At 39.6% G+C, this 18,544-nt stretch overlaps 1 protein-coding gene across 1 annotated transcript; it reads left to right on the top strand.

Annotated features, from left to right (window-relative positions):
* The first annotated feature begins 587 nt into the window (after nucleotides 1–587).
* PSAT1 (phosphoserine aminotransferase 1) lies at nucleotides 588–16,946 on the top strand. Its single transcript, XM_056324645.1, has 9 exons — nucleotides 588–700; nucleotides 2,889–2,949; nucleotides 4,051–4,120; nucleotides 5,199–5,404; nucleotides 7,023–7,195; nucleotides 8,244–8,413; nucleotides 11,912–12,040; nucleotides 14,538–14,675; nucleotides 15,275–16,946. Exons 1-9 carry the CDS (start codon nucleotides 641–643, stop codon nucleotides 15,378–15,380), a joined length of 1,113 nt encoding a protein of 370 aa, XP_056180620.1. The 5' UTR covers nucleotides 588–640; the 3' UTR covers nucleotides 15,381–16,946.
* Nucleotides 16,947–18,544: the final 1,598 nt, after the last annotated feature.

Below are 18,544 nucleotides of genomic sequence, written 5' to 3'. Positions count from 1 at the left end.
AAGTGAACTATCACCTGAAATGCATTGTAACTGTGGATTGCTGTTTTTGGTTTCTCACGCATGCATACAGATCGCTTTTGGAGCCAGTGTCCCAGCTCTGCAGCAGCATTGTGAAGCTGCCGCAGGACACGGGTGCGTTACCGCCTGCCTGCGGCCCTGCGCGCAGTGACGGCTGAGGCGAGCTTTGCCGAGGCTTTCCAAAGGCAGGGCACATTTCAGCCCCTGCCACCCCTTTCGGTCCTCCCCCGGAACCCACTTTAGGTTTCTTCGGGTGACACAGGCCGCCAGCCCGCCCCGGGGCCGGGGCCGAACTCCCCCGTTCGCCAAGGGGACGCTCCCTGAGGAGGCGGCAGCGCGGCGGGGGCGGGGCTGCCTCGCGCGTGGCGAGCCCCTCGCGGCGCCCCGCGTGCCTCGCCCAACGCCGCCGCCAGCCTGATCACGCTGTTTCCTCGTGGCCGCACTGCCAATAGGCGGCTGGGGCGCTGCCGCGGGGGGCCAATGGGCGGGCCGGAAAGGCTACCGCCCCGCCTCCTGGGTGTGTGTGACAGGAGCCAATCGGCGGCCCGGCGGCGGCGGGTTTATATCGGCGGGGGCTGGCGGCTGAGCGGGGCAGCGGCGGCGGCAGCGGAGCGGAGCGGGCATGGAGTGCGGGCGGCAGGTGGCGAACTTCGGGGCCGGGCCGGCGAAGCTGCCGCGCTCCGTGAGTAGGGGCGGGGGGCCCTTCCCGGCGCGGGCTAGGGCATCGCGGAGGGCTGGGGTGTGGGTGTCCGCGCTCTGCCGGCGCTGCAGGGGGCAGCCGTGGCTTTGCCCGCACGCTGCGGGGGGCCCCTCGCTTCCCGGGGGCTTCCGCGGGCGCGGAGCGAGGGCTGCGGAGACTCTGGTGAATAGTAATAAAAAGGCTTAGCCGCCTAACAACGAGACCTCGTTTCTTCTCCCTCTCGCCACCCAAGTAAGCGCCCTGCTAAGTTCAGCGTTTTGGAAACGCGCCGTAATGTGGCTTTAGGAAGGCTCTCCTGGGTTTTTTCTGAATCCGATCGTTCACCAAGGGGTATTATCAGTTTTGAGGTGGGAAGTAACTCCTCAGGTGCACAGAGGCAATCGTGTTGCGTGTATTGTTTGTCAGCTGATAAATAACATGGTAATTCCATGAGAAGTCTTTATTTAAGAAATTACAATGAGTATAGTGTAGACTCAACCTTTTGGAAAGTTGCATCAGCAGCCAGTGATTATCCAGTTACATATGGAGAGGGGGCGGTTTCTGCCAAATTGCGCGCATCTGACTTCCATCTTCAGAGTTGTTTATTGTGGAAGTTTTTTATTCTTTTCTTAGTTTCCTTCATTGTTTTATGTGTTATTTATTTAACAGTTTTCTTGGGGCAAACAAATTTGCTGTAGAGCAGCTTCTCGTCCTCCCCCCGGCCCAAATGGAAATGCCCTGTGCAGATTATGATGCAAAGAAATTTGTTGTTTTGTCATGAGCCCTTGGTTCTTACAGGGACTTTTAATAGAACTGCTGCAGTATCCAACTCTGTAATGGACAGTACTGAAAACTGGCGTTAGGGTTTGAGGTGAGCATAGCTGAACTCCATATTATTAATCTGTTTTCCCCTCTTGAAAATGCAGTACTTCTATATGGACTACTGTATCACCTCAATTGTTCCACTTTGTGGGCTGATACCATGTATGAAGTGCGGTAGACTCATTGAAGCAAGAAGGTAGACAAAGCTCTCATGGCTATTACAAGGCATATGATAAATGGCTATTGTAAGGCGTGTGCAGATTGTCAGATAAAGAATGTTCCTAACAGAATTGGATTTTACCAAGCACTTTTTAATAGTCTGTGTGTTCCCCTTGACCTTTCTGCCCCCTCCTCTGGCATTGATAAATTTGCATGTGAAGCACAGTGGTTAAAATTTAGAAATCTCTCAACATCAAAAGCAGCAGTTGTTTCTGGTTGACTTCTGCTGTTACAGGTGACAAGGCCATGTGGATACCTTGTCAGCAAGGTAGACTTCTTGCTCCTGTAGCTGTCCTGAGTGTGTGGTTTCTTGCCATCTCCCTGGGATGCAAGCATGCAGTGTGTGTTTTGGTGGCTTCTCTGCTGGGGCTCCCTCCTGTACTTCCCTTAGGAAGACTTAAGAATGTTGTATCAAACAAGAATTTACTGAAATCAGAAGCTGCAGATCCAACGGTTAGAATCTAAGTCCACTTCGCTGATATTTGAGAGGTATGGGAGAAGAAAGAAAAATGGAAGGTTGAAGCAGCAGATTACCTGGCTAGGGCTCCCAGGAGTGACCTGCATTTTTTGGTTATCTCAAAATGTTGCTTCATTTCTTTCTTAACTTTCAATAACTTCTCTAGGCTCATCTTCAAAAAGTGTGGGACTTAATTCTGTAAAACCAGGCCTTGTCTTGTTGGGTCAGTTTGAGGTATCATATTCCCCAAGATGACTTTTCTTTGTTTTCCTCAGTATCTTGGTTGTCTTATTCGCACAAGTCAAGCAAAAGAACATAGGGCGGAGGGCTGGAGGTGGATATTTAAGATACTTGATTAGAAAGAGTACATATACAAATACTGTGTTCTGTAAAAGGTTGGGAGTTCATACAACTCCTAGAAATCATTCTGAAATGTGGAAATCTAACTCTTGAAATAATAATTTAAAACACAGTTTTCACAACAAGCATATGATTTAATTGTGCGATGTTGTGGAAAGCCCTCAGCTACTAGAGACAATGAAATTATATTGCTGAATATACTTCTGGTAATTTCACTTGACAAATGTCATGTTACTGCAATACGATAGAGCAGCTGGCATATGCATGATGCATCAGTGACTCCAGATAGTGGGAAATTCCCTTAATTTCTTTTTGGTTTTTTTCTTTTGTTAGGTATTATTAGAAGCACAGAAGGAATTGGTGGACTACAAAGGGCTTGGTATAAGTGTTCTCGGTAAGACTTCAAAAATTCTGTATTTTTCAGAATGTAGATGTTTAACCAAATTGTAATAAGGGTTTTTGATCTTGGTATTTCAGCTCCTTTTCTAATACCTTATTCTGGTAACATGTATGTCCAGAGAATGCTTTTTCATACTGGTTTTCCACCATGTATCAGGAGACCGTAAAATGATACGTAGCCAGATATTTAGTGATCTAAAACAAAGGACTGGACAGAAAAGATAACCAATATGTAAAACATCAGTACTTTTGAATCTTGGGGCAGGAATGTGTATGTATGTGTGTGTATGTATATAGAGGCAATACAGGAAAAAATATTTTATGTATGCCTGTAAAATACTATATATGTATACACCACTATATGTGTATATGTGTGTACATAGATACCATATAGAATATCTTGTATGCTGTGTGACAAAACATTTCAGATGTATTGGATATATAGCATCTGTTAGGAAGGCCATGCTGTCCTGTCGTAAGGAGGAAAGTGTCTTCTGTGCTATGTGAGTAGCTGACTGGCTTTTCGGCCCCAGTTGCACAAAATTTTCATGCAAGATGATAGTCAGCATTTTACTAGTCCTGTGAAGCTTTGGTTGCTGAATTCTCTGCAGGATTGGGTTTCACATTTAAATTGTACACTCTTACAGATGAAAGAAAGTGTGGAGGCTTAATAAAAGGAATTAAGTGACCTTAATGTTTAATTAGGATTACTTCTTAAAAGTAAGAGACTAAAACAACCCCCTGTGCCTTTCTCCATGCTTGCTACAGCATTAGTAGCAGAGAAGGTTCTCAGAGTGAGAAAAACTTACACCTTTCTAGGGAGTTTTTTTCATGCAAATGTAGTTGTTCCTGGGGGTGGTAAGGTCATGTGGATGCTGAATGTGAATGGACTGGATTTGCCTGAACTGGAGGTATAAGTCTTGTGTGGATATTTAGGAGGGCTAAGCAAAAATAAATAGGAGTTGGGACTGGGAATGGGAGCCTTCAGGCATTTTGGGTCTGTGGTATAGAATGGTTAAAACTTAACACAATTTTAAATTGCATTGATGTATTATAATTTTGTTTCTTGTTATTTCGTTTTTCCTATCCACCAAAGAAATGAGCCATCGAACTTCAGATTTCATGAAAATTCTAAATACAGCTGAAAGTCTTATGCGAGAATTGCTGTAAGTGAATTATTCCTCATTTTTATTTCATGCTTGTGCTAGTTGCACCAATAATGATTAATATTGGGACCTTTCATTGAAAGCACCTGTTTTGGTGTTTGGTTTTTTTTTTTAAGGTGCTGTGTCTGAGTGGAGAGGACCTTGGTTTTCTGTTTGTCTGATGCTGATTTATTTGAATGTAACAAAGGGTTTTTACGTTTTTATTAGGTTAAGATGTTTTTTATGTGTCTACTAAACACTGACTGGTTGACTTTTCTGAAATTTTAATTTTTGTCACTTTCATGGAATTCACGAAGGGCATCAACTTCAAGAAATAAGTAGAAACAACAACTCATTTCTCTAATGGTATAGAGGTGATCTATGCATTACTCAACAGTCTGATTTTACTAACATAAGCTCTGTGGATGTGTTTTAGAATCACTGATCAGGAGCCCTTTTCCTATTTGTAGTGCGACTAATATTTTAAAGTTTGAAATAAATATACTGTGTATTAGAATTAATGTTCTCGTAGTAGTAGATGTTGGTCATGTCATATAAAAGCTTGACTCTCGGTCACAGCCAGAATTATGGACAGAGTCTTAATAATTTGAACAAGTTATTTTTGTGACAGTGTGAACAACTTAAGGCACTTGCTCTGCATGTACAATTTACAGTTGCACTTTCAAATTGAAGGGTCTCGAAGCTGAATTCTGCTGTGAGCACTTCAGTTTGAAGTTCTTAGTCTGACAGAAAAGCTGTGAAATTAGCAATAAAATTAAAAGTGAGCAGTAATTCTGTAGAAATATCTTTCAGGCTTGTGTGTGCTATGATAGTAGAGCTTCTCAGTGAATTCGTTTAATGCTATCCAAGGGGAGGCATTTGTTTTCAGCAAATAATTGTTAGTAGAATGTATAGCATTATTCTTAAGTTTTTACATGGGACCAGTGCTGAGGTAAGTTAGTGGGATTTGGTCTAACCTCTTGGCAGAGTCTTCTAAAATGACAGCGTTATTTCTCAGTTACCATTAAACGCATAGTATCAAGTTTTATGCATTCTGTGTCTTCTGGGAATAATATAAATGATTATTTCTTGCATGCAGAAATATACCAGAAAACTACAAAGTGATTTTCCTCCAAGGAGGTGGATCTGGTCAGTTTAGTGCAGTCCCACTTAATCTTATTGGTTTGAAGGAGGGAAGGCATGCGGATTATGTGGTTACCGGAGCTTGGTCGGCAAAAGCAGCTAAAGAGGCAGAGAAGTATGCCAAAGTGAATATTGTTCATCCAAAACTAGGAACCTATACAAGTAAGTTGATGATTATATCCATCCATGTTACCGCTTAGCTTTTTGAATGGCTCTGAAAACCAGTCCAACTCAGCTATTGCATTACTGAATGTTAACTACTTACGGAGCTGACTGCCCATCACTCAGAAGATTGCCTGCTACATCTCTCCATGTTCATCATGGGGAGATCTGTTAGATGGCTTAACAGTCTCCACCAGAAAATAATTCTGAAACTAGGGTTAAGCAGATCCCGGAAAATGGTAGGGGAATGGTCTGGGCTGTCCATTTCTTTTTATCTTTTTTCTTCTTTTTTTTGTTGTTGTTGAACTGAGTTCTTAAGCTATATGCAGGGATATTTTGAGATATTTCAGTTCCAGGTGCTCTCAAGATGAGATTGATCTGACACTTAGAAGCATGTCTGGGAGCTTAACCTTTTTGTTCCAGGAGACGGGAGACCTGTGTTCTGTTACGGGTGGCAAAGATAGGTATTTGGGAACCCTTGAAAGTAGGTGTGTTGTAACAGGCAAGTTGGCTCTGGAATGGAAGAAGCATTTTCAGCTCTTTCTCTTGGAGCTACTTACTGGACATAACGTAATCTAACAACCACAGTGTAGAAGGAAGAAAAAGTTTAACTGTAATTGAGGCATTGGGATTTTTTGTAAGAATCTGTTTCAAGGATATTTTGAGTGTATAATTTTGTCACTGGATATACATAAATGATTCTTGGACCATGGACAACTGAGTTTTGGTTTCTGCTCCTGCCAGTCATGCTTACTTTCCTTCCCTCTGATTCAAATTACAGTATTTGAACTGGGTTTAGAGGCAACAGGAAAGACAGAGTATCCCCATATGAGTTAGTGCCCTAATGATCAGTTAGTATACTGACTTGGAAGATAAGCTCATATCCTGTGAGGCACAGGAAGGAATTGAACCTGCAGCCTACCCGTCTAGGGGAGTGTATTCAGCATTTGGCAGCTGTAGTAAGGGGAGAGGCAGTAAATAATGGTGGAGAAAACAGCAGCGCTTTTTCCCCCTCATGTTTTGGAGAAGAGAAGAAAGGAAGAGCAACCGCTGGTTCTATGCAAACCTGTTCTGTGCTGTTAGGGCATGCCTGTATATTGCCTGTTGGCAGAAGAAATCTTGGTTTTGTAAGTCTGTGGCAAAGCCTAAATGGGAGGGAGGGAGGTAACCCTGTGTTCACCTTGGGAAAGACTGAAGTACTTCTGGGAATGCACAGAAGCACAGCTTTAGAGAACTTTGCCAGTGAGAATTTGAATGCCACAGTAGTTCCAAAAGCACCAAGAGGATTCTTAGACCCAGTGCCTGAATTCCTCTGAAATGCCGGTTTGGACCCCTGGGGCAGTAGTTTGGGATTACAAACCTGGCGAAAATCCCTTGAGGAATAAGGGCTGACAACCAGAAGGATGTTTGCAAGTTTATTGATGGCTCACCGTAGAATTTTGGGAATGCATTGGTATTTCCTTTGCAGATAAAATATTTTCTGTTAACAATATAATTAATACTTCATACTGCAAAATCGTTCTGGGTTTACACTTAAGTCCTGTGTTCAAGTAAAATTACACACCAGGAAGATTATTTGTCTCCAGTGACCTTTGTTTTTTATTTTTTTTTGTCTCAGACATTCCGGACCCAAGCACTTGGAATCTTAATCCTGATGCATCTTATGTCTATTACTGTGCTAATGAGACTGTTCATGGTGTGGAGTTTGACTTTGTACCTGATGTCAAAGGAGCAGTCTTGGTTTGTGATATGTCATCAAATTTCCTCTCCAGACCTGTGGATGTTTCCAAGGTACAGTATTGGACACAGTGGCTGCACAAAATATTTTCAAACTTCAATGCATATAATTAGCCACTTAGAAATGTCTGGATGGCCAGAGATGCTGAACAGTGAAATTAAGGAAATAATATTTTGTTATTTGGATAGCTGATGATGGACACAAATGGAAATTTGAAGTTTGAGATTTGTGGTGTCCTTTTTTCAGTAAAAACATACTGAACCATGTTGAAATTGTTCCTGTTAATAGCTGTCCAAGATTATTTGTTGACTCTGTGGTCTTATCTGATGCTGTAGCTGAGCGAGATATATTCTGAATCATATTTACTCTGTAGATAGTGTGTATGGCTCTAGCAGGGTACAGTGAATCAGAATTTTTGATCCTGCTTCTTTCATGGAAAAATCTGTAGCCCCTTTCAAGCTGCTAAAGCTTCTTGTGCTTCACAATTACTGCGTCTTTCTTAGGTAATACAGAGGTAGAACATAGTACTTACATTTGTAAAGTGTGTTAGGAGTGGGAAGTGTTACTGACTAGTGAAGTAGCATGTTTGATCTTTCTTATCTGTGTGTAGCAAAAAGAAGGGGCAATTGTTACTGCATTCATCTTGGCCTTTCTTAATCTGCCTTCTTTGAACAGGTTGGTTATATGATACCTGTTCTGAAATACCATATTGGTTGAAAATACTGTGATCTATGTATGAATTTATTCTTAGTAGGTTTGCTTGGAGTAGTGTAAAATTGGGACAGGCTACCTTGAGAATTTTTTGTAGCTACTAAATGAACATCTAGCAAATTACTGGGAAACTTATTGTGATTTTATTCCTCAGTTGAATGAAGATACATGGTTCTAATTATAGACATACAAGGGATAATTATAGCTGTAAGTGCAGTTTGAATTCAGAACTTTTAACTCGTTGACCTATAACTTGCTCATTTTCAACACATTCTCCAAGCTATTGAGCTGAGTTGTATACCTATTGTATAATGATATTGGTGTATGAGTCCATTATAACATCTACTAGCAAATGCATGTAGTAAGTCCTTCTCTCCCTCTTCCTATTAGTTTGGCGTCATTTTTGCTGGTGCTCAGAAGAATGTTGGTTGTGCTGGAGTTACTGTTGTAATAGTACGTGAGGACTTGCTGGGATTTGCTCTGAAAGAATGCCCTGTAGTACTGGATTACAAAACGCAAGCGACGAATGGCTCTTTGTATAACACTCCACCATGCTACAGGTAACTTGCCCTGCTATTTAGTCTCTCCCTCGGAAAGCTACTGCGCTGCCATCTGCTGCTTTTACCGAGAAAAGTTTCAGAAGTTGAGTATTTATCTTCAAGTCACTGTTGCCTAGTGGGACTCAGCCATAAAGGACATGGGTTTTTTGGAAGTAAATATTGTCTGTCATAATTCCATTGTAGAAGTTTCAAGATCCAGTTGTGACTTACATGAACACAACTCAAACTCGGTGGTGATGCTTCTATTGTTGCAAGTAGGTAACTTGTCAGGTAGTCTTGCTTCTTGAATACTCAGTACAGATGTGATTTAATTTCTTCCTGAGCTTGTTCTCAGAAATTGAACCTCCAGATCCCTATTGATTTTTCTTTGGAAAATAGTAAATATTATTGTTATGTTTTATATTATTAAAACTTTTAATTAAAACATTCTTTTTTTAGTATCTCATTCTAGCTACATATTTACTACTGTCAATTTTGAAATGAAACTAGTATTTTTTTAAAGGCATTTTAGTGATTAGTTTGCTTTATTCTCTACTACAACTTTGCATAGTTCTTTGACTTGACAACCACAAATAAAATTGATCCGGCTTCATAGTTACTGCTAGCAACCAAGATCATAAAACTGGCATGTACCTGATGATTTCATGTATGCAAGAAACAGAACAGACTACAGCTTGTTCTTTTGAAATTACTATTTCCTAGCTTCTGATGACTAGTGAAATGATGCTTTGCTACTGAATATTTAGGTGTTGAGCCAGTAATATCTACTCATTCTTCATCTGGAGCATTTTCATAACAGTGTCCACTAAAATGATTATTTTAAAAAAGATCTTCAAACCAGGTTTTAAAAATTATTTTGCTAATAGTGGTTTCTGCTTTTGAAGATAAGATTTCATTTTCATTTGGATAATTTCATAATGCAATCTTATATTCATGTTTAATCTCAGCTCTTACAGCTTTTTCGTACATGCCAGAATTTGTAAAGTTAAGTTGCTTAATGATGTCCAATAGTTATTAAAGGCACTGTATAGCCATGAAGTACAGGGATTCCTACATATAAAACCTACCTTAATACCATTGCTTACTTTAATTTAGTAGAATTTTAACTGATACTAATTGCAACTCTGAATCTGCTGATTCTCACTGTTGGGTGTACTATTGCAATGACATAGAAGCAGTTATCTTAATTTATCAGAAGAGCAGTAAATCTTGTGGGTGTATGTTCCAGATTTTACAAGCGGTATGCATACCGTAGAGTATGTAGTGCTGCAGCAACGTAGTCTTTGCTATCAGCCTGTCTGCCCTATTAGCTGTATACACCCAGTATCCTTAGGGCTGCTGTTAAAACAAAAATTAGCCTTACAATGTTTCCAGGTTTTTATCATCTTTCTGAATGTGGCTTTGTAACATGGGCAGTATGTGTGTTCTTCCCAGTAATTGATAAAGCCTCTATTTCATGATCAGTTGTCTTCCTGACTGCCAAGTCATGCATACAGTTTCGGACACTGTGTACTTGCATATGCCAGGTCTTAAATCCAGCCATTCATGTTTTCCAAGTACAAAGCTATTTCCATTTGAAAATCCGAAGTTCTACTTAATCTCAGCACTTGAACACAGTGTTGCTCCTCTGGTTTGAAAAGGAAAATGAATGAAATTCTGTAACTTTATTTTAGCCACTGCAAAGAGCTGCTTGAAAAGGAAGTGCTACTTTATTTGTAACTCGGTATCTGTCAATAACATTAACAGGGTAGTGGAAGATTAAAGGGGCTGAAAATAAAGCTGAACTAGCAGACTTTTCTCCTTTCTGATCGCTGTCGTGCCAGATCTCACTTCATGCTACAGACCTGCATTGGAGTATACTCCAGAATCCAGAATGTAACAGACTGAAATGTTGGCAGGGTGCACGTCTTTTTGGCTTGGTGCTAAAAGCCTATTCCAGTTTTTGTAAAGAGCTGGCAAAGCTGCTTAGTTCTTTTTCTTTGCTCTCTTCCTTGCACACGCTAATGGTTTGCTGGCAAACAAGCAGGAAATATTAACTGAATTTGCAAAAGCTACTTCAGCAGGATATTAAATTAAGTTGATGCTAATGGCTTTAACCTCTCAGTGCTACAGAGTTTGACTCCTCGACCGTAATCTGCTTTGCTAAAATTAACAATGAATTTGCTATAAAAATCTCTTTTCCAAGCTCCAGAATGCATTTTGCATTTAAAATTGCTCCAAAAATGTTATTTTGACTGACATGAAAGAAGGATAAAAGACTTCAGCTGGCTGGGTCTTGTGGGTGACTCTGAAGCTGACTTGACTTGTCCAAGAAGTTTCACTCAAAGGAGTGAGGGTAAGAGGGAATGTGGCCTTGTATATTTGGCAAGGGCATAGGCTATCCTTCGCTGAAGTTCTTTACACTGGTGTAGTTGAGTGTGCTGTCATAAATGTAGCAAGATTGTGCTCTCAAAGCTATAAGGTGCTTTGTATAAAATGGTCTGTAACCTCCCTCATTCTGCAGTGTTCAAAGATTTGATGCTGGCATCCCCTGAGAAATTAGAAGTAGCAAAGTTTAAAACAGCTTTCTGATAGATTTGTGTTAGGGAGACTCATAGGGTAATGTTCTCTGAGCACTCCCTTGGAATCTGTAATGAAGGGATTAATAAAAGTGAACTTATTGAAAATATGCCATAAAAACCTGTGAACAGTTTTGGATTTTTTATGTGAAGTGTTGTAGTCGTGGGAAGTGCCTGAACTTGAACAAGCTGAGCTTTGTAGCAAAAGCACAAAGGCAAAAGGCCTCAGGGATTTTTTTATGTTGCACTTAGTAACTAGCATTGAAATACTTGGTCCCAAGCCACATGATGCCAACAGGCTTCCAGATCTCTGCTTAGAACTTGAATGGTAATGAATAATTAAGTGTGATACATCATTATTTGTTTTGCCAGACTTCACTTTTCGTGTGGGCAAAAGGTCTTTTTAGACAGAAATAGGATTATAGTTTTTATTTAACATTTGTGAAAATGTGATTAGATTTCTGGCTTTATTAATGTACATGCGCTTGAGATGCACCCCTGTATTTTTGCCAGAGCAGCTGTATAGGGTGGATGCTACTAACTTTGCACTAATTCTGGCTCTTTCTAGGACTCAGCAGGCAGTTGTGTGGTCAATGAAATGGCAGTCCATGCAGTGTGTTCTGGGGATGTCCTTGGGAGCCCTGCAGGGTTGCAGGAAACCTGCAGGACTTGTCCTGTGGTACAAAGGATTAAGTTTGGTCCGACAGATTTGTTTAGGTTTTGAATTTTGGGTTACTTCATCTGTGTCCAAAAAACATGGCCTGCTTAGAATTGTCATAATTACTAAAATAGCCTAGATTCTGAGTTGTTAATCGTAGGCACCATAAAACCAAACAGAACATTTTGTTGCTGAAACATTTTAACTATTAAATAGGACTGTTATTTTTCTGCTTTTTTTTTTTTAAATAATCTGACTGAAACATGTTTTTTCCTCTTGCAGTATTTATATCATGGGATTGGTACTGGAATGGATAAAGAATAATGGCGGGGCTGCAGCTATGGATAAACTTAGCTTAATCAAGTCACGAATGATTTATGATATTATAGACAAATCTAATGGATTCTATGTGTAAGTTGCTATGCTCTTGCCCTTGGTTTCAATATTTATTGCAGAGCCAAACGTTCATAATTTAAGGAGTCTGATTGCAGCATATTTTTAAAGTTACCTTTTCAGTTTATATATAAGTTGTGAGGGATCCTGCAGGAATTACTTGTGCAAACCATTTACTTGATAACTATCCAAGACTGAGTCTTATTTCAGTAGGAAATTATCTCAAGTTTATATAGATCAGTTGTGAAACATATTAATAACATGTATGTTAAACTTAAAATACAGGAGTCTAGGAGAAGCATATACAAGCCAGGATCTGCATATCCGTTTTTTTTACGCTCACTGAATCTCTTGGGTAAATACAGGCCAAAACAGAGAAAGTGGCTTGTAAGAAATTTTAGAGACCACTTTTGCATTTTATTCTTCCTGCCATCTGTCTTCAGTAGTCAAAGATTCTGCTTTCTCTCTGTCAAGCATAGTGTTCTTATTAGCTAACAGTGCTAATTTCTGAAACAGGAAAAGCAGACGTAAGCGTAGTCAAAATTTAATACATTTTCTTTACATATAGTTTATTTTCTTCAGTTATTTTTGCTGGTTTTCCAAACAGATCTAACCCTCTGATTTTTACATATTAATGCAAGGTGGTTTTGAGCTCACAGGACCCAAAACATGTATACTTAAAAGCTGATGTTGTAATTTGGAATAATTCTAATACTCACCAAGCTCAAACTAGTAATTGACTATGAAACAGCAAAATATTTTCCTTAATCTTCAGTATAAAATCAACAGTTTTAGGAGCCAATTAACTTTCAAGTCAGAGTTTAGATAGGGCAAATTAAATTTGGATTTTAAATTAAAGCTGGCTACAACCTTAATTGGCAGGGATATAGTTTCATCATAATATTTAATACATTCTGCTTATCCATTTAGTTAACGAGAACAGCTTTGCCTTTATCATTGCCATGATCAGATTGTGATCCTACTCTACGGAAATCCTGAGGGTTTTTTTTATAAACCTCAGTAAGCAAATGAAGCCTTGAAAAAAATATTTCGACAAATACAAATTTGTTTCTGGTAGGCTGGTCTCTAAGGCTGTGGGTGGGAAGTACAATGCAGATGGGATGGCAGGTAGTCAGCTGGGAAGGCAAAGCAAGCTTCATGAACTGAGCTCTATGTATCTTACTAAGCAATACTGCTAAGAATGGATTTTATTGTACCTAATGACTACAAGGGAGACTTACTTTACAGCTGAGAAGGCAGCTTTAGGTATCTCCTAATCTGTGGCATTCTTCACTGGGTAAGCATTGTGACAAACCATTTAGGAAACGGAGATTTTTCTTCCACAAAGTGCTGTGCCATTTTGCAATTTGCTTTCCATAGGCTGTGCACAAACTGAGTTACTTCAGATTGCCTGATAGCAACTGGATCTTCTTAACACTATAGCATAGCTACAGTTCTGACATGGGAATGCATAGGCATTTGTGAAGTGTTTTCCTAGTTGCATCTGAAGCAGAAAATTTGTATACACAGCTGTTGTGATTGACTTTTCCTCTTCATAATGAAGACATCTATACAAAGGAGGAAATAAAGAATTCTATTAATTTTTGTCAAATAGAATAGTAATAGGTATGAAACTTACATGCAATGTGAGAAAACTTATAGATTCTTACATGGATTCATTAGGCATGTCACAGCCTTAGGACAGAAAAAATCAGGAGGCTTCATGATTCATTTAGCTAGAATCACTAAAGAAAAATACTTAAATCTTTTTTTTGTTCCCCATGTTCTTACTCTCACAAAATAATTGAAGAAAAATTTTGCTTTAAATGTGTCTTGAATTCTCTACTTCAGATTAAAGGGATTTTTAAGTATTAAGGAGCTGTGATGTTCCTTGTATGTTGTGGCTATGTATGTGATGCAAGACTTGTTCTAGATACCTCTTCTGTACTTAAGATGTTCATGAAAAATACTAAAGGTAGAAGGTGGACTGAAACCACTGACAGAAGTCACTAATGTCCAGGGAAATTTCCTTATGCTGTGTTCTTACACTTCCTTTAGTTCCGTTTAGCTGAGTCAAGCTCAGTTCTGGCAGTATTTCTGATGAGTGAAAATAAGTGTGTCAGTCTTTGAAGATAAAGAGAAGAAACTGCTTAAGACTTAGGCAAAGTTTGCTGTAACCTCACTTACCCTAGGGAATGTAACTGAGACTGTTGTGGATGGGGTGGTGGTTTTCATTAAGTATTTTAAATTAGGCCTGTCTACAGGCCTCCTGTGCATTCCCTGGGGACAATTTTAAGTATGTCAGGAACAGCCAATAAGCCTTCCACTTTTTCTGTTTTTATACTCTGTTGAAAAAGGAAGGTTGGTTTCTTTCATAGAAAGTAACGACCTTTTCAATTATGGAGGAATGACTGGTGCTAAACAGATGGAATTATTCACTTTCTGAAGTTGTATATAGTTGAAATGTAAATTTAGCACAAAATGGGTTAATCATTACATTCTACAACTTTTCTAGATGTCCAGTTGAGAAAAAGAACCGAAGCAGAATGAATGTCCCTTTCCGTATTGGCAGTATCAAGGGTGATGAAGCACTGGAAAAGAAATTTCTTGAGAAAGCTGTGGAACTTAACATGATATCTCTGAAAGGGCATCGGTAAGTACTTGTCAGATGAATCCCTTTCCTGTGCAGAATGAACTGTTACTACAGTGGTACGGCAGCGGGCTTTATGCATTGACTTGGCCTTTTTCACTCTTGGACTGCTACTCATTGGTTTGGCATCACTTGGGAATAGCAGTCTAGATAGACTGTAATCAGAGACTGATGGTGATTCAACTACTGCTTATGTGTGGTGGGGTTCAGAGAACTTTCTGCTTAAGTCTGCTTTCTACTCCAATTTGATACATCTGTCTGTGCAAATACAAAAGATGACTCTTGAGGTCAGGTTCTGTCATTGTATAAAGCCTTTCATTACACAGCTTGTTGACCTGGTTGCAAGAGTTCCTTACCGCGTTCACTGGTGCTTGTGGGATTAAAAGTAGCTTTTATGTTGCAGGGCTACAGCATTGGAACTGTAAACAACTAATAGAGTTTCTCTAATGGCAAGCTTGCCTTGAAGAATTAAATGTTGCTTCTCGTTTACATGAAATGTGACTGTTATCCCTTTGGAGTAGGTTTGAATATCTGTGAATGTTGTATCTCTTCTAGAATATACAAAATCTTTCTATTTGTTTTCTTCCCTCTCTTCAATTCAGATCTGTGGGAGGAATCCGTGCCTCTTTATATAATGCAGTGACGGTAGAAGATGTTCAGAAGCTTGCAACATTCATGAGAAGCTTCATGCAGATGCATCAATCATAAATGCTCATGGGTTAAAGCCATGCTGCACATCTGTGGAATAAAAGCTAAAGGGTTTGAAAGTTACTGTGGTACTGAACAGCTGTAGCACACAAGTTATTTTCTTTTAGTTTCTCTAGCTGTTTTAGTTAACTGCGTGGAATTGAGGCCCAATCTTACAATGACTTGGCAGCCTTGGCTTCACTGAAGGTCAGGATCCCCAGGCTGATAAAGATTTGTTCTGAGACTTGCAAAACAGTATTTTCAAAGTGTGGTTAAAACATGAGTAGCACTGTAAGATGCTATGGATCTGAGCCTGTTTCTTGCTTCTAGTCACAGATGACTTCATCACCAATGAATTGTTTTTAGTAAACTTCAGGAGACAAAATTTGTCATAAGCTTTCTGTAATACTTTACAAATCTGTGACTGCACACTGAAGCTAGAACTGATAGTAGGTGTTCTCGGAGGATATCTAGTTGGTTTATTTGATATATTGCAACAGTATACCCCACCAGTAGTATTTAAGAGTTAATATCTGTGTTCCTAACCTGAGCACCTTGTCTTTCAGACTTCTGCTCCCATGCTTGAAGTACTATCGTAAGTTCCATATAGCAGTACCCATTGTCATTCAAGTCTGTGGGACTGGGCCTTTTTTTCATGTAACCATTTATTGGTTCAAAGCTAAGATGAATGAGTCTGTAATTGCACCAATTTAGATGTTGTTTATTTCTCTATGCTTTTTGTATATTAAAATTCTTCAGGTTGTTAATTTTATATTCTTATTCTGGAGTGTGCGTATATGCTTCTGCTAAAATCTTCTTTATAATTTCTTAATCTTGTGCCAAACTGGATGGCTGTATGCCACTGAATGGATCTGTGACTTTCTGTGCTCTGACTTCCTAGACCAAAGTGCAGCAGACTTTTTTTTTTTCTTTTTGTCTGGTTTTTCTTAAATGTTTTCCCTCTAACTATGCCAGTGTGTTCTCTACCCTTTCATTGCTTTAGTTCTGTAGCCTTTTGTATGTGGGGCTTTGCCTGGCTGCAGTGAATACAAGCCTTGACTTCCTTGCTTTCTCCTGACGCGACATCACACTTTTGGTACAACTTTCTCAATTGATCCTTCTGCCTTATTCCAGCCTTTGATGCTCTGGGCTAGAGAAGGAACTGTGGTTATGCAAATACCTTCAGAAGATTTATTATAGTACCCTTAGAGTTATTTTTCTTCCTTAGCTTGGGAATGTACTACCAATGACCGTATATTGACACTAGCCTCTGGTTTTAACTTGCCTAGAAGCTATATGCTAGTATCATAGTGTTTAGCATTACTGCAGATGGTTTCAGGCTGTAAGCTCTGGTACGGGACTGTTTTTTTTTTATTATTTTTATGTAACTCCAGTACAGTGGTAACAGATTAATAATGGTAATGATGGACTGTCTGTTTCTTGGTGGAACCTCACAGCAAGTCAGTGCAGTTGTGATAGGGTTGAGTTACATTCCTATTTGAAAAGTTGTCACTTTGACTACTGTTTTGAAATTTTTGTCAGCTCAGTGTAACTCTAATTAAAGAAATTGGTGAAGAAAAAACTTTATCACAGCATGCTGTGAAGTATTGGTGTGTCTGAAGCTTTTGTTTTTGTCACTTTGGAAGGATGAGTCATGCATAACGTGTGTTAGAATTTAAGATTCCAGTATCATCCTTTTTCCTAAAAAGCAAGCTTCCCTCATTTATGTTTTTTTTCTTTCTGAAAATAGCTGTTCCTACAACTAGCATGGAAACAAGAGTATTACTATGAGAATGTTTAGAGAACCCTTTCTTGCCCAGTCAGTCATGAAGATCTAATTCAGGTTCCATATTAAGCTTTCTACCTTTCTAAAATTCTGCTTCCTCTGAATTTGGTGTCCTTATTTTCAACAGTAGTTGTGACTTACCTCTTTCTAAAAGCTAGTAAACATTTCTATTTATAATAGCCTTGCATGCCTCTTAGCAGGCATTCTTTTATATGTGACTACGAAAAAGGTGGCACTGCCATATGCAGCTGATTCATGAACCCAACAGGGACATTTTTTTTCCTGTTTCTGAATTGTGCCTAACTTCTTGTCAATTAAAGACTTATTTTTTTGTTGTACCCAGAAAGGCAAAAATCGTGTAAAAGCAAAATGCAGAGTGAAGACTACATTAGCAAGCAGCGATTGACTGAATATCATGTGAGGAAGATCCATGAATGCTGGGAAGAGTGGAGAATATGCTGAATGAATTAGTTACTTGAGATTTGTTTCAGACTAATCTGTGTAACAGTTCTACCCTTCCAAGCTGCATCCCTGAAAGATGCAATCAGGGTATTGAGCCCTGGTCCACTTCCACTCATCAGATTAGCAGGAGGAATTTCAGCAAGGGTTGCTGAGAGTCCTGGTTCCTGGTCTGTTTCCCTTATGTCAGTATTTCCAAGCTGTGTCAATAATTGCAGTGTTTGGAAGTAGGGGTTTTTTTGGTGTAATATGACTCCTTCTGGGCCATTCAGAGGTGAGGAAAAAACAGGAGTAAAACACTGGTCTCATCTGACTTTGCGCATGTAGAGAGCAAATTGTAAGATGAGATGAGCTCTCCTCAACAAACAGTGCTTCTAGTTCATTTTTTAGTGAGTTGTCTCTATTGCATCTCCTAGTTTTTGTGTTTGACTTGACAAAAGCAGTTGCTCTTTAGTTTGTAGTAGAAAAGTCCCTGTCCGTATCTTTCCCAGGCCTGGCCAAAGAAGAGAAAGCTGCCAAGGAGGTTGTGCATTCCCTCTGTTCCTGCTCTGCGTGGTGAGGAATGCTTTAGCCCAGGTGAGAACTGTAGGTACATCAGGAAGATACCCTGTTCCAGGGGGCTCCTGTCAGTTGTCAACAATAGGGTCTTTCCATGGCAGTTGTGGTACTGTCTCCAAGCCTGGCGCAGAAGAATTAAATAAGAACTAGAAGTCTGTATTGCCACATCCTTATGTAACTAGTAATTCTAGTGGGGATAAATTATTTATATGGACAGCAGTGTGGACAGTCTTGCCCCTGTGTCAGCTGACACCATATTTTCATATTTTTCTCCTATTTAAATTAATCCTTTCTTTTCAACTTGTAACAGGCTTAATATCTTTAGATGTACCTAGAGATGTTTGGATGCAAAAAGTTTAAGCCTATTCTTGCCTCTCAAGTA

Source organism: Falco biarmicus, chromosome Z (genome assembly GCF_023638135.1).
Source record: "Falco biarmicus isolate bFalBia1 chromosome Z, bFalBia1.pri, whole genome shotgun sequence".
Lineage (NCBI taxonomy): Eukaryota > Metazoa > Chordata > Aves > Falconiformes > Falconidae > Falco > Falco biarmicus.
Note: the sequence above shows the minus strand (reverse complement) of the source record. Positions and strands in the feature narration are given on the sequence as shown.